This window comes from Pelobates fuscus, chromosome 1 (genome assembly GCF_036172605.1).
Source record: "Pelobates fuscus isolate aPelFus1 chromosome 1, aPelFus1.pri, whole genome shotgun sequence".
In the NCBI taxonomy this organism is placed as follows: domain Eukaryota; kingdom Metazoa; phylum Chordata; class Amphibia; order Anura; family Pelobatidae; genus Pelobates; species Pelobates fuscus.
Genome location: NC_086317.1, coordinates 236290254 through 236306997, shown reverse-complemented (window position 1 = coordinate 236306997; position 16744 = coordinate 236290254). Strand labels below are relative to the sequence as shown.

At 41.1% G+C, this 16744-nt stretch overlaps 1 protein-coding gene across 1 annotated transcript in view; it reads left to right on the top strand.

Annotated features, from left to right (window-relative positions):
- The window catches only part of LOC134612022 (uncharacterized), an 81809-nt gene that overhangs the window by 8563 nt on the left and 56502 nt on the right, over positions 1–16744 (top strand). The window contains exon 2 of the mRNA XM_063456419.1: positions 7493–7596. Within this exon, the coding sequence (XP_063312489.1) occupies positions 7498–7596 (99 nt within the window). The 5' untranslated portion in view covers positions 7493–7497. The remainder of the gene's footprint in view (positions 1–7492; positions 7597–16744) is intronic.

Sequence of the window (16744 nt, the reverse complement as noted above, 5' to 3'; positions counted from 1 at the left end):
CAAGTGTGGATTAAAGAGTGGAATAATGTACCGTTAGGGCCCAAGTGGAGAGGTCCTTATGTTGTTCTTTTGTCTACCCCTACAGCGATAAAAGTAGCCGAAGTAACTCCGTGGATACATCACTCCAGGGTTAAACCAGCAGCAGTCGATTCTTGGCAAATTACAGCAGATCCAGAGAATCCCTGCAAGATCCGGTTGAAACGCACTACTCAGTCGGAGTAACGAGGAATTATTGTGGATTACAAATTTTATTGTTACAGGTGTGAGTGAGAAGGCCATAATAAAGCCTGTCCGCTTACCAACACATAGTGTATAAGCCAGGAAAGTCTCGAAGGGACACCTGTGAAGACGAGCAGAACTCCATTCCCTGCAGCCCTCACATCCTGGAAGCTGAGGTTCCATCGCACGGACGAAGACTGAGGATGACGGCGAAAGATGTGCTTTTGATTGTGTTTATTTATATGTGTTTTTATATTCAGGAAGGTAGAGGTACCGACACTCCTAGCTGTGAGGTATGCATTAAGACTACGAGAACAGGTAACCATATTTCCCAAACCCTAATTTGGCATTCACAATACGAATGTAAAGGAGAGGTATCAAGATGTAGATACCTAAATATAGACTATAGTGTGTGCCATTTAGGAGTAGGAGAACCTAAGTGCTTCAGTCCAGAGTATCAACCTCGTACAATTTGGTTGACTCTCAGGAATGGAGATCCTCAGGGGACCCTAATTAATAAGACGGTGTTAGAATCCGTACATTCTTCGGGTGTTCTGCTATTTGATGCATGTAAGGCGATATCAAGTGGTAGAAAACCGTGGAATGTATGTGGGGATCTTAGATGGGAGAGGACGTATGGGTCTAATGATAAATATATTTGTCCCAGTAGTAAAAATAAATATGTGAGTCCTAGATGCCCAAATAAAGACTATAACTTTTGTCCATATTGGTCTTGTGTGGGGTGGGCGACTTGGGGACAGACAGTAGATAAAGACATGATAGTGACTAAGTTGCCGACTAGCCCTTATTGTAAGTCTATGGAATGCAACCCAGTCCATATACTTATTAATAACCCCGACAAGTTCCTAGATAAGTATGGAAATTTATTTGGGTTTCAGATATACGGGACGGGTTTAGATCCTGGGACATTATTGTTTATAGGAATAGAGACTGATACGGTATCCTCCCAGACTCATCAAGTATACCATTCCTTTTATGAAGAGATGAGTATAGATAATAAGATCCCCCATAACGCTAAAAACCTGTTCATTGACCTAGCTGAAAGTATTGCCGGTAGTCTTAATGTTACCAACTGCTATGTGTGTGGAGGTACTAACATGGGAGACCAATGGCCTTGGGAAGCAAAGGAGGTAATGTCCGGTTCTGAGGCAGTTGACCAACTAATATCTACACAAGCCGATTATCATTTGAGTGTTAGAGGTAAATCTGAGTGGAGATTAAAGACCTCCATCATAGGTTATGTTTGCATAGCAAGGAAAGGAATAATGTATAATACTTCTGTAGGAGAATTAACTTGTCTAGGGCAAAAAGCTTATGATGATGATACTAAAAATACAACTTGGTGGTCGGCTTCAAATGTCTCAGAACCATCTAACCCGTTTGCTAGATATGCCAGTTTAAAGGATGTGTGGTTTGATTTATCCATCACATCTACCTGGAGAGCCCCAGCAAATTTGTACTGGATCTGTGGTAAGAAAGCCTATTCGGAGTTGCCACAGGACTGGGAAGGGGCATGTGTGTTGGGTATGCTCAAACCATCCTTCTTCTTGTTACCAATTGAAACAGGTGAGACTTTAGGTGTTAAAGTGTATGATGTGAATCATAGGAAGAAAAGGGGACCCTTAGAGATAGGCACCTGGGAAGATAATGAATGGCCTCCCCAGCGTATCATAGATTATTATGGGCCAGCCACGTGGGCAGAAGATGGTACCTTTGGTTATAGAACCCCAATTTATATGCTCAACCGTATTATAAGATTACAGGCGGTGGTTGAGATTATTACTAATGAGACCTCACAAGCACTCAATCTTCTAGCGAAGCATAATACCAGGATGAGGACAGCAGTGTACCAAAATAGATTAGCCTTGGATTACCTTTTGGCAGTAGAGGGAGGTGTATGTGGGAAGTTTAACCTGAGCAATTGCTGTCTTCAAATAGATGACGAAGGGCAAGCAATAGCTGAGCTTACTAGCCATATGGTTAAACTAGTGCATGTGCCTATTCAGGTATGGAAAGGGTACAATCCAAGTAGTTGGTTTGGTAGCTGGTATGAGTGGTTTGGAGGGCTTAAGGCAGTGGTAGGTGGAGTCCTACTGATTTTACTGTTGTGTCTACTCCTACCGTGTCTTATACCCTTAGTAGTTAGGTCTGTGCAAAGCCTGATAGGAAGTATAGCAGAGAGGAAGGCTGCTGCACAGATAATGGCGATATATAAGTATAAGGCTCTAGATCAAGGAGAACCAATGCAGGAAGATGAGTGTTAAAAGATTCACATCATAAGATAAGTCTGGTCTGGTTCATGGTAACCTGAGGTATATGCAAACCAAGGTTAAGTGATGCCTCAAGTAATTGTGAAATATCAGAGGCATCAAAGGGGGGAATGTGATGTAATTCCAGTAAAATACAAGTTTAGCAGGCTAAGATTGCCACAAGGCATATGTATGTATATGTGTTTGTAGTATCAGTTAGTTAATTACACGTAGCTAAGATACTGTTATCACTGTACTGACCAGGTGCAGGAATGTAAGAACTGGAATTACGCGTCCCTCTCCTTTGTATCAGATGAGCCACGTGGTTAGACCGGATGGATGAGTTTAGACTCTATTTATTAAATAGGTTAAGGGTATGTGTGGGTGTAGTTAATTGTGGGAGGAGCTACAGTGCTATATAAGGAATGTACTCTATGTATTCAGTACTCAGACTTTGCTGTATTTTGGTGACGCTAGTCCCTCTGAGTCCCGATCGGTGATCCAATAAAGAATCTCTTCCTTCCTGAAGAAACCTGTGTCCATCTCTCTGTGCTTGGCTTCCGTCAGTTTCTCCGGTATCATTATCTATTTATGTATTTATTTGTTAAAGGCATATTTTGTAAAACACAGCAGACCAGCATTAAAGCTATAACAAGTTGAAGTGCTTATTGGCTGCCGATATCAGTGGACTATTGGCAGTCTGCAGACCAAGCATATAGAGTACCCACTTTTTGCCACAGTTATTCTTGGTTATTGATAAGGAACTCAGTTGCAGCAGAACAGCACTCCCTTACAATTACAACTTTCAGGGGAACCTGAAGGTGAGAACAGGGGCTTTTAATAAGAAAAAGCATACCAGGCAGTGGAATCGCAGAGGGAGAAGATATGAGCTTAAGTCAGCTGATCCAAGGATCAAGGCAGGCAGCAGGAGAAAGTGGTCAGGAGGGAAGCTGGAGTTGGGAACCAGGAAATCATTTAGAGGAGAAGCATGTCAGGAAACAGGAAAATCACAAGGCATTATGAATAGGGAGGATGCTTAGGACCATAGATATAGAATACCTAGATGCCGCATTCTCTGCTGAGCGGCGAGAAATGCGGCAGCCATCTTGGACCGGTCGCCGCTCTAATGAAGCTATTGACGAACACTTGGAAAGCCCATCTCACTAAAGGTAAGTGAAGGACTTGGGGGCACTTATAGCCCTTAATGCCCATACCCCTTAGTACCCTTACCCCATGTAATTAATGACCCTACCCCTAATCCTTAATACCCCTACACACACAGTGTTAATACCCCTATCCCAGCACACATAGTCCTTAATACCCCTATCCCAGCACAGGGGTATTAATAATACTGTAGGGGTAGGGGTATTAACACCATAGGGGTAGGGGTATTAAGGACTAGGGATAGGGGTATTAACACTGTGTAGGGGTATTAAGGATTAGGGGTAGGGGCATTAATGACATGGGTAGGGGTACAAAGGGGTAGGGGCATTAAGGGCTATAAGTGCCCCAAGTCCTTCACTTACCTTTATTGAGATGGGCTTTCCAAGGGTTCTTCAATGGCTTCATTAGAGCGGCGACCGGTCCAAGATGGCTGCCGCATTTCTCGCCGCTCAGCAGAGAATTCCATAGACGTGCGGCATCTAGAAATTTTATATCTATGCTTAGGACAACCAAGCACCAATTTGAGGTGCTCTTGGATTAAATAGGCTAACAGTCACATGATCAGCCACCTCCCACCTGTAGGTGAAGCACTCTGGGGCAGCATTGTCCCTGGACTGTTTCTAGGACACCGCAGGTGCACAGGAGCGTGTGTTTTTAAAAAAATAGTGTTTTTACTCACCTTTTTTCCCCCCCACGTTGTGCTGGTCTTCCCTCAACTGGCCCTGCCTCTATGGCTAAGATCATCAAGCTTGATGATCTCAGCCAATCCGCAACTGACACAGGAAGCACCTCTGGTGACCATCTGAGTGTGTGTCACTACGAAGAAATGTAAACACTGCCTTTTCACTGCAGGGACAGGCTATAGACACCAGAACCACTACATTAAGCTGTGTGTGTGTGTGCGTGTGCCTGCTAGTAAGTGAGCTTGCTTGCGTGTGTGTGCATGTATGTGCCTGCTAGTGAGTGAGCTTGTGTTTTTATGTCAATGAGCTTATGTATATCAGTGAGACTGTTTGTCTATGAGGCTGTGTATCAATGTGTCAGGGTGGCGGTCCGGTGCCCGGGACCCAGACAGTGTCCGGGCGGCGGTGCAGGATCGGGACCCAGTATGCCTGATGTTCAGAGTAGGAGTCACAGTGTGGAGGTGGATTAGCAGGGTCTGGTGCAGGGTAACCGCACGCCCCCTGGTGTTGAGCACCAGCGTTTGAGCAGCCACATACCAGAACCCTGAATCAGCTTCAGCGGATACCAGGAACTAGGAGCTTGGAAAGTAAGCAGACCTCCCAGGAGCTGAATAGGGAGGCTCTGTAGCAAGATTGTATCCAGTACTAGAAACAAGGCTAGACTAGAGGTAGGCACCAAACATGAAGACAAGACAGAACTAGTAGAACCCAGAACCAGAGAAGGATAGTAAGCTAAACCCAGAACATACACACAAGACATGAGGAAAAACATGAACATAACATGGGCATGACTGGACAGGACTGTACATGGACTGGGTATACAAACTAAAACAAGACAAGATAACATAGGCAAAACAAGAGTAGAACTAACTAAGTACTACAACTGGAAATCATGGGGATTTAGTCACACTATATGATAATACATTGCATAAGCCTGCCAACAACGCCAATGTACCCCATATCTGGCAGGTCCTACACTGCCTAATGTATACTAAAACATCCTAAGTAGACATATGTGGCGGAAACCGCCTCGCCACGGGACATTGGAGGGGCCTGGCTGCCTGCCTCCTACCTGCTGACTATGGCCCCTGGAAAATTGGTACGTTTGAACTATATTTGGGCATGTTTTAGTTTATATTGCTGCTGCTGGCCCTTTTAGAATCATCCGTGGACATATTGGGACGTTTGGGAATAATGTCCCTTTAAGACTTTGTAACATATCACAGTAATACTGTCTTAAATATTATGTAGGTATTTATGTGTTCGGTTAAACTGGGGATATGTAGAAATATGTGTTTTATGTGTTAAATGTATCAGTATGTAATTTTGTCTTTTACTGTCTTTTTGTCTGCCATGTGGGTAATGGAGTTTTGCCTCAGTCCTTGGAGATAATTAGATTCCTTCCCCAATTATCTCCAGGCCAGAGGGGAGGGATTGTGAGGCATTGTGGGAGGTAACCGGTCTGAGCTGGAAAGTCATGCTGACAGGGGTTTTAAAAGATACTATTACTAACTTTTGAACCCCTGGTCTGATTCATGCCATTTTTTAATATGTTGTTCCCCTGAATGGATTGATTGTGGATATGTATTTTTATGTGAATGTGATGTATGGTTTTGAAGTTATAACTATTGGGTAAAAAGTATATTTTAAACTGTATGAATAATGGGATTATGTGTCACACTAAGGGGAGGGGATGTGTGGGTTGCACCCGTGATGCTATTGGTTATTTTAGGCCTCCCCCTGGGTGTGGCCTGTATGTGTACAGTTGTAATAAAAGCCAGGCTGGATGTGCCAGTCCAGAGTTCCTGTTTAACCCTCAAAGTGAAGTGTCGTCTCATTATTGGGGGAGGATTTATTGCATGCTGTTCCAGTTTGACTGCTAGGAGTGCAAACCTATTCGTATGGTTCCCATTCAACTGTCTACAGCATTCAGAGGCTTGAGAGGATTTATATGCTTCTCAGATTCGGTGATTGTGGTGTCTGCCAGAGTGCTTGGAGTCCTCAGGAAACGCTAGGAGCATCCTTTAACGGAGGTACCCAGTCGGGGTGCCAGGCGATCCGTTACAATATATATAGCACTTACCTGCAAGAAAGGGCAGAAGCTTTGAGCAGCTGCCTGCAGGACTCTGAAACAGAGTGAATGGTGGAAAACAAACGGGTGTGGCAACATAAAACAAACATTTAAAGGAAACCTGGAGACTGGGAATCCCAGGGATGGATTACAGGAATGAACCCAGAAATCCCAGCATAAAGAAAACCAGACATAGAATAGAAGACCAAAAACCAAGAAAAACTAAGCAAGAATTGTAACAAGAGTACTGGACACCAGAAGCCATTGCCAGACATCTCCACAGAACAGAGCAGGACGTGACACAATGAGCTTGTGTGTGTCAGTGAGATTGTCTGTGTCTGCATGTGAGTATGCTTACTGTATAATTAAACGTTTTACTCTGAAAGGACCAATATTTTATATTAGAAAAAGCTATATATATATATATATATATATATTACTCAATCATATGGGGTGCCAAGACATAGCCTTACATATTACATGCAACAATATATGGCGCAATGACTTATGGGGCTGGCATAGATTTTTTTTCCAAGGCTGCTTTGTATCCCCAGTCCGGCCCTGCTCTAAACTACAATAAATGTGGAAAAATATACAAAAAATTGAAAATGCAGAACATAATATTGGAATATAACAAAATACACATACAAAATGCCATTAATAACTGCTCAAAAAGTGCACAATAGAACAAATAAACCAAAATGTTTCGAAATCAGTCTGTGTAAATAAGTTCTTGTTCTAAATTACATTTAAGTTGCAGAAATTGTTTTTAGTAAGTCACCTAAATTTATTATAAGTAGTTCACCTGCTCCTGGCCACACCCCGCTCACACCCCTTATATTAAAGTGTTCCCCATTGTCCATTTGTAATATTGGGAGGTACAGTGCATACCTTATCCAGGCAAGACATCACTACAATTGTCATTTTTAATTAGTAATTGTCATTAGTAATCCAGAATGTGCTAGAATGTACAAACACAACATTGTATTTGTATTTCAAATAGCTCAAAATAAGAAAAAGTAATATGCAAATAATTGTTTATCAGAAGAATTCTAAGCCATGTGCTAATACGATCTATATATTAGTAGGTATGGAGACAGTTCAGAATCATAGTCAAAGTCGTTTTAACGAACCGTGGCTGGACTCTTGCTTTAATGCAACCTTGTTTCCTGGAAGTCCATGGCAAAAGGTAAGGAACATCATTCATAATTTCAGATTTTTAGGTAGTTTGCTATATTTTATTATATTGGTGTAGTCTATTACAATACTACTGCTTATATTTAATGGAGGATGGCTATAAATTATGCATATCCTTTTGGAATACAATATGTCATGGGATATACTTTGGTCTGTGCCACAACATATGTACATTTGAAATTACATTCAATGGACTGGTAAATTTAAAATATATATATATATATATATTTATATTTCTTATTGTAATTTATGGAGTTCTGTGCTCTAATATTATTATTATTATTGCAATTTATATAGCGCCAACAGATTCCGTAGCGCTTTACAATATTAAGAAGGGGATTTAACTATAAATAGGACAATTACAAATAAACTTACAGGAACAATAGGTTGAAGAGGAACCTGCTCGATCGAGCTTACATTCTATAGGAGGTGGGGTGTAAAACACATTAGGACAGGAATTTGCAATCAAATAAGGTGGACTGCCCTTTAGGAGAGGGCAAGAGACAGGTATGTGAGGTATTGGTTAGTCTTGGAGGCCATAAGCTTTCCTAAAGAGATGGGTTTTAAGGCACTTCTTAAAAGATGCAAGACTAGGGGAGAGTCTGATGGCGGTAGGCAGGCTATTCCATAGGAAGGGAGCCGCCCGCGAGAAGTACTGCAAGCCGAGTTGGCCGTACGAGTGCGGACAACGGACAGGAGGTGGATTGATTACACAATGCCTATTGCCTATATTTGCTAAACTCAACATATAAACATAATGGATCCTTTATTTGTAGCTATTGTATCTTATAGATTTAATATGAAAGTCGTGTATTTCAAATAGATTTTTTTCCCCAGGCCAATTTCACTTAATTGTGTTAATGCATGTTACTATTTTTTTTTTTTTTCAATCTTTGGTTTTATTGAGGCATAGTTTTAACACGTCGTGACAATTGCAGATCAAGCTATAATGTAACTTCATGTGAGCAATAACTTGCGCAATAAGGTAATGTTAAGTAACAGTGAATACATGTTCACTAAAAGATTGGACGAGCATCTTATTTGGTAAAATGAAACAAACAAGAATTAAGAAGAGCATGGTGCTGAGTAAGTAAGTCATGCAAATAGATAAAGAGACAAGCTATGAGCACTAATGATGATCTTCATAGAGTAAGGAATATTAAAACAGAAATAGCATGAGATATAGGCTCAGGCATATAGAATGATATGCCACACTATACCACAGTAATATTAAGTAGTTTGATGTTAAACATCAAGAAATACAGAAAACGAGTTTATTGACTTATGTTGTAAATAAAGTAACATCCTCTGTTGTTGAGTGTCAAAATGGCTTAGGTGGCAGCCCTACAATCGAAATCAGCCAACTCCCATTTGTATAAAAGTTGCTTCACAGCCAATTGAGATTTGTACCTGGAATCGGGAGCACCTTCAGCCCCAGGCATGAGTGAGGGCCAGCATCAATGGTGAGCTCCTTCAGCCCCAGGCATGAGTGAGGGCCAGCATCAATGGGGAGCACCTTCAGCCCCAGGCATGAGTGAGGGCCAGCATCAATGGGGAGCACCTTCAGCCCCAGGCATGAGTGAGGGCCAGCATCAATGGGGAGCACCTTCATCCCCAGTTATGAGGGAGGGCCAGCATCAGTGTACCACAGACTTGGTTACTACTAGGATCACGTCTATCTCCTTCTGAGGGCAGTTGATGACAGTTGCCGACAGCATGTTGCCTTGGGTAGGCCCCTTCATCTCTGGCTGCTCCCGTCTTTTCACCCTACTTTTTATGTAAACATAAAAAAGTACATATTAACCCTTTATGAGCCACTGACAGAATTACTCCATCATTGCTGTCCATGCCTAGAGGACCACTGATGGAATAATTCCATCATGTACTAAGCTTAATGCCAGATTGTTGCTGTTGTGGCAACTTGCTGGGTGCTCTTGCTGGGTGCTTCAATGTCCAAGACATATCCGATCACAGTTCTGCTGGGAAATCTGATCTACCTCTCTCCACCTCTGTGTGACTAGTGAAGTGGAGAGAGAGGGATTGGAGTGATACTTTGTATGATACTATATATAAAATTGTGTCAGTTAAATAAAGACTAATTTCAGCCCTGTATAACCAATTTTAACACTTTCCCTGTCCTTTGAACACTGCTTGCAGTGATGAGAATTCAGATGACAGATCACTATTTTTTTAACCCTCAGGCGTTACATTTTTTTTTTTCAAATTTTATAAATTTTAATTTGGAGGGTAAGATAGTTGGGATGAGTCGAAGTTAGTGGGAAATTGGGAATTTTAGTGTTAGGTTAGTTAGTATTTAAAAGAAAAAAGTTTTTTTTTTTTTTTTTTTTTAAAAGCAAAAATTGTTTAAAAAAAGCAAAAACAAAATACAAAAAAAAGGTAGTTGTAGTTAGAGTTCAGTATGAAAATGCTTAGAAAGTTTACTGCCGAGGAGGCTTATACAGTTTTAACTGCTGATTCAGAGGTGACTGATAGAGTGTTACGCAGGTGACAGCAATTATGTGCCTGAGCTGATTCCCCTTATGCTGCTCAAGATGCAGATAAATGGGTAACCCTCAATGGTTTTACCCATGACATTCCTATCTTTACTGCAACCCCTGGAATACAGGATGACATGTCCAGCTATGGCCCAGTGGAGTTTATGCAGCTGTACCTGGGGGTGATATTTTAGAGAAATTGCAACGCAAACTAAAGTCTATGCTCTGCCAAAAACTCTGCATCATTTATTGCCAGGAAATCAGCATGGTACTCCACCACTCCTACAGTAATCCATCTGCCATTCCTAGTATGTCTCTGCGGTAGTGGCTTTGCAGCAGTTCCAGCCTGAGTTTGTTTACCAGATAATTTACAAATCTCAGACTTCAAAAATACAATCTCCTGCCGCAATATAGAGAACTGTCTACAGATTAAACAGCATCCAAATCTCCAAAAAGTTGAACGTGAAACAAATGCATAACTATTACAATGAACTAAGTCTGCCATTTTAATGAGGTGAATTATTTAAATCAAACAAATCTTATTTTTTTTATTTTTTTTCCTCCTGAATACCTCAGATTACCTAAGATTACCTATAGAATATCTCCAGATTATCTCCAATCACAAACTTAGAAGCAGCACTTAGATGTAGAAGCCAAGCTAATGACCACAACCCTTATATAACTCTTAAAATCACCACCCACTAGGAATGTTTAACACCTGGGTAGGCCTATGCTTATTTGCAAACAATAGGTAATTAACCAACAATCAATAGCAAGTACCTAGCTAATCAAATCAAATGCCTTACCAATTACCAACAAGCTCTATCCAAGGGAAAAGATCCCGGTGAGGCCTCAAAGTGGTACTCAATTTGATTCAGAAATCCCTGGCATTCTTGATTATTACCATCAAAATGTGGGGGAGGAGATAGGGAGATAGTAGGTGCCTTATGTACTATAGGTGGAGGTACTTTAGGCAGAGGTGACATAGTTGGAGAAACCTCAGGCTGACTATGCGCTGTTCGAGTAAGAAGCGTACTGAAAGCCTGGGCAAATTGATCCATACGGTGACCATTCTCCTTTAGCTTTCTTTCACAAGCTATATTGACACAGTTCTGCAGGATCTATGGCCATATCGTAATGTCAGGGTACTAGTTGATCCAGCCCGCAGACCTGTATAACACCTAGGACTAAAGGTAACGTCTTACCGGGCCTTAGAATGGCAGGACTTAACGTACCAGAGAATAGTCAGAATACTTGCCGAGGTCGGGGACACAGAATGAGACACAACGATGAGGGAAAGCCAAAAGCCAAGGGTACCAGAATACAGGGAAGTCAAACAAAGCCAAAGTCAATAACCAGACAAACTCTTAGGAACACACTCTCAGACAACCAATAAGGAAAACCTCGACAGGGCAATGAGTCATGGCAAGAAAGGAGTTTAAATAAGTCTCCTTTAAATCCGATTGGCCGTACCCAGCCTCTGACCCCAGAACTTGCGTGCGCATCCTTTGCGTGATGTCATACGCGCATTGACGTTATTAACACAGTGGGTGGACATGGGGCTACAAATTGGCATGGGTCCACAGCGGCCGGCGTCTTTCAATATGCCGCAGGATTCAGGTACCACGGTACAGGGCTGCCGACCAGCATTTTCACCAATGCCCGGAAGGTAGTTATCCCCAGAGACACCAGAAGGTGAGGATGAACATGTGACACAGGCCTGTCGGAAAGGTCCACCTATATCTCTTTTTCTGTGCAACCACAGCGCGTAAGGGGTAAGGGGTTTAAGTGCTCTGCGGTAGCCCAGCGTGGCCTGGCATAGGTCCGGGAATAGTTGTATGTGTTGTATAATTCCCAAGCACATCAATGATTTTAGTACGAAGATAATTTTATTTCTTTAGATGTATATTTAATAAAGAAATGCAACTGTGCAAAACAGATGTACACATAATACTATCAAATGTATAGTACTGCATTCAGATTTAATCAAGTGCCTAAGACATAAAGTGCTTTTGCCAAAAACCCATAAAATACAAACAATGTTTACTGACCTAGAGCTCGGAGACACCTGAGAATCCAGCAAAATTTGCCCTCAGCCTATCACCCCCAGTCGAATGGTAAAACTGAAAGAACTAACTAATCCCTCACAAAGATGACTAAGGTTATCCCCATATGTTTAGCATATATTGCTTTTTACCACAAGTAAAAGTGAAATAAAAGTGAAAATACAATCAATAAGTGAAGTAAAGTAACCTAACTTGCACTGTGTACTTCAGCCTCCCAAGGTTACCTCCCAGGTGGGAACCTTTAACACTCCAATATATACATGTAAAAGAAAAAATTGGAAAAGGAAAAACAAGGGGGATATTACCTAAACAGTCACATTTAGTCATGCGATACAATTATGCATGTAATGTCCATATTACAATCCCCAATGCTTTTATCATGTCTAAATGGATTGCCTGGGATGACTAAATTCTAAACACCAGCGTATATCATCTAAATGAGCTGACACCAGGACAGTTAACGTTCTCTTTTCTCTTCATTGTACTGATCAATAGGGTTACCCCCTTGTTTCTGTACTGGATCTTTTATATGTATATTCACCTTCCAATGTTCTCTCTTATAAGTTTACACCAGTCTATATGTATTATAATTATTTTTAGATCATTTGATTTTTGTGTATTATATGATTTTATGATAGCTTATATATTCGTAAATTAATCCAAAATTCTTCCAAATTAATTTTTGGTTATTTGTAATTGCAAATGTATGTTATTTAATATATGAAGTACCATCTTAAATATATATGTTCCTATATAATTATGTAAATTCATTATGTAAAGTGACAATACAATTAAAGTGCTATAATAATAACATGGTTTAATTCCCTGTAATATCTCATTATTTAAATCCTTATTTTATAGTTGCCAAAAAGAAAGTACATATCCCTATCTCTATTTTATTGAGATCTCATATGGCTCCATTCAGTTTATGTCTCCTGTCACAGAAAACAAACTAGATCTAAATCCACGTTTAGACCATTTGGTTCCAATGTGTTTAGTTTATATATCCAAAAAGTTTCACTTTGGGCCTCCTAGTTCTATCGCCTCCTCGCCAGTGGGCTAGAATTCTTTCTATGCCTGTACATGTGAACTTTCTGAAACTAAAAAAAGGGCATGCATTACAATGTAAAGGGATTGAATCGGTCTGTAGACCCTTTTTGATATTTATTTATATGTTCCAATATTTTGACACTGCATGCTTCCTCCAGAGTTGGTCCACAGCCCAGTTATTCCCCCCCCCTTTTGGACCGGTCCCCAATGGGATACAGCAACTCTTCAACAAAGCCCTGCAAGCATAGTACCTCAAAGAAGGATTGAGATAGTACCTTGAAGAACCTGTGGCGTGTCCAAGATGGCCGATGCATTGGACATTGGCACTGCAGAGAGAGCAAGGAGGTTCAGAGTTGGAGAGACCGTTTCAATGTCAAATTGAGGCTGCCGGGAATTCTGGTGGGATGTTAATAGCCGTTCTGCTGCCTCGAGCCGTGGAATCATTAACCCGCTCCTCATCTGGGCCAGGGGCCTGTCCGGAGTCACTTCCAGGCTGTTGACGATACTCCCAAGGGACCATTCGTGATACAGAAAAACTACAGGCTCAAGATCCTGCCAAGTGGAATTGGAGGATCTATGGTCTAAAGGAACTGGCTCCCTTTAAGGCCTGGGGCCAAAGGTGCAGGGATAAGTGGTGCTGCAATTTAATATATGCCAAATCACACATAATCCTAGCAATATCAGCATAATCTAGCAATGGAGATAGGGGACAATGAGCCTGGTGTAGAGCTGGACATCTTGATGTGGCCTACCTGTGACATAGGGTGATATCTACATATCCTGAGGACACCATTTAATTTACCATAACAGAGATCTATGCTTTTAATTTGCTTTGTGCTCTATGCATTTTTATATCTTATATCTACTACCCAGTGGTATTCTTGTTTCTATCCTTGTTTCTCACCTTGTCAATTAACATAGCCTGATTTACTAAGCATCATAACTAACTTTATGGATTCTTACATTACTTCATCATCAATCTGTTTGAACATGTATGTCTAATTTACAAAAACAAATTGTGCTCATTTATCGAGTGCCATAAGATTGTTTATTTTGAGTTGTGTTCATAAGCTTGTACCTGCTGTTGAGGCAATACAAGCCTGTTTGTTATTCTAGCACTGACAAAAAGTAGGATTGTCAAAAAGTTAATTTGATATTTATTCCAGACTGATGTGAACTTTAAATTCTAGTTATTCAAGTGCAAGTGCTTAACAAAATCAATAAACCAAACCAAACCTTTTCCACATAATAATAATGTTATCAATATACCTCTGCCAGAGCACCAGGCTCTGCCTCCAGTCAAGACAAGACTACACAAAAATATCTTCAAATCTCCTCATGTAGATATTGTCATAACTGGGGGCGAACTTAGCGCCCATGGCGTTACCCGTGACTTGTAAGTAAAAAGTGCCCTTAAAATAAAAATAATTGTGTTCAATATAATATTTACTGATGTCAAAATCAAAGTGTGTAGACCTTCTGAAATATTATTATCAAGACTCATATAGTATTCAATAGCTTCCAAACCCAAATTGTAATTATCGTATACGATGTTACATCTAATGTGGCCCAACTGTATTCCTCTGACCATTCTATATTTTCCATCTCTTGCAAGAAAGTCTAGTATCTTTCGTATACAATCGAGCCCCATGCGCATATTTTTGTAAATCGCAATCTATAAATGTAAAGAAGTTAGCCGTCACAAAATCTATACTGCTAAGAAGAAAACCACATGACTGAAGTACAAACAGAATGGAGCCTGGAAGATCGGGTTAAGCAATCATTTGAAACAAGTGATTGGTTTTCTGTTGGAACCAATTGACGATCAGGACACCTTCCACATTCACTGGACCACCAATTAACTTTCGTGACTAGTCCTGCCTAAGGCACATGTGGGAGAAGGTTGGTTTTCTTGCAGCATTGATTGATGTTTCCCTATTCTTAATATCTTTGGACCCTTCTTTTTTATAGAACGAAACACGTAGGACCTGGGACTTTTTATATATACACCCATAATATTTTTCAATTTGTGTCTGTAATTACGCTGCTATAATAAAATATTATTTTAATTACACATGGATTCTTGAGTCTGATCCAGACTAGCCCTATATAACGAACATGTGAGGGAAGGGGATTTTAGGGTTATTGTTTTTGCAGCATTGATTTATGCAATTTTATCCTCAATATCTTTGGTCCCTGAAAACATTTTAGTTTATCGAACAAAACGCATAGGACCAGAGACTTTTCATGTATACCCATTGTGACGGAGCTCCAGTACTCTGACTGAGTACCTCCACCAAGTCTGCTACCTCTTAGTTATCAGGGACCATGGGGCACTTCATATTCAGTCACCGAGTCTTGTCTGGGATCACTGAGGGCCTTTTCCACCCTGGACCAGGCTAATGTGCTTACATCCCTGGACACCCTTTTCATCAGCAGATTATATCCCTTTCCCCAAACACCAGCCGACACATGGTAAAGGTTAAAACAGCAACTAACTTTATTAGATATAGCACACATATTTTAAGACCCCACAGCCTCATTTACATACAATGGTGCATAGAGTACTATAGTATATGGAACGGTGGGGTCAGACAATAGCAAGGGCTGATGGGCGATTGAGGAGGGACAAAGCAGCTAGTTTAAACTGGCCTGTCAGTGTCCCTGAAACAACACCCTGCTGGGGAAACAATAGGACAAGAGAAAGGGGAAGAGGGACAGACAAGGAATACATTCAACATACCCTGCACCAATAATGGGCACAGGGTGACCAAAACACAAAAGGAATCTTGGGACCCACGCATAGTTGGTTTGGTAAATGAACGGGGAGTGTACGAACAGCCAAACAAAAGGGAATAAAAGTGTAGCTAGAGCATCTATTCCGCTACACCCATAATATTTTTCAATTTAAATTGCCTTGCCTAACCCCCCTTGTCCCACGACTATCCCTGAAGTAGCTCACCGATTGAACAATTTAAAACAACACAGACAATTGCTACAACACATTTTAAGCAAAGCACAACAACGCTAAGGAAGACATGCCGACATCAAAAGGTCCCTGGAGCCACTCGATGTGCAAGGTCTGGTTGTCCACACATAACTTACATTTGTCCTGTTCTTCCAAGAAGACCATGCTACATTGATCCGTTCAAGGTACCAGTGGCAATTAGCCCTGTGGCAGTACTAACTCCAATGTACAAATACACTCTGTTTTCCATGTCTCATTCTTAAAGTCATGGAAGTCTAACAGGTTTCATCAGCGCAATAACACCCCACCTCTGTAATTGTTGATGGTTCTTAAAAATACAAAATCCAAGAGATCTTGGATTCCAGACAATGCTATGGCCATGTAGAATACTACATACACTGGAAAAGTTATAGCTAGAGGAACATTCCAGAGAGCTGGCTAGTAATGTTCAAACACCTGCCAAGGTGAGGGCTTTCCATTGGAAGCATCCTGGTCAGCAGCCCCTGGCTCGCTTCCTGAGGTTGCGCCTGTGAAGGGGGCTCTGTCACATTTGCTGACAGA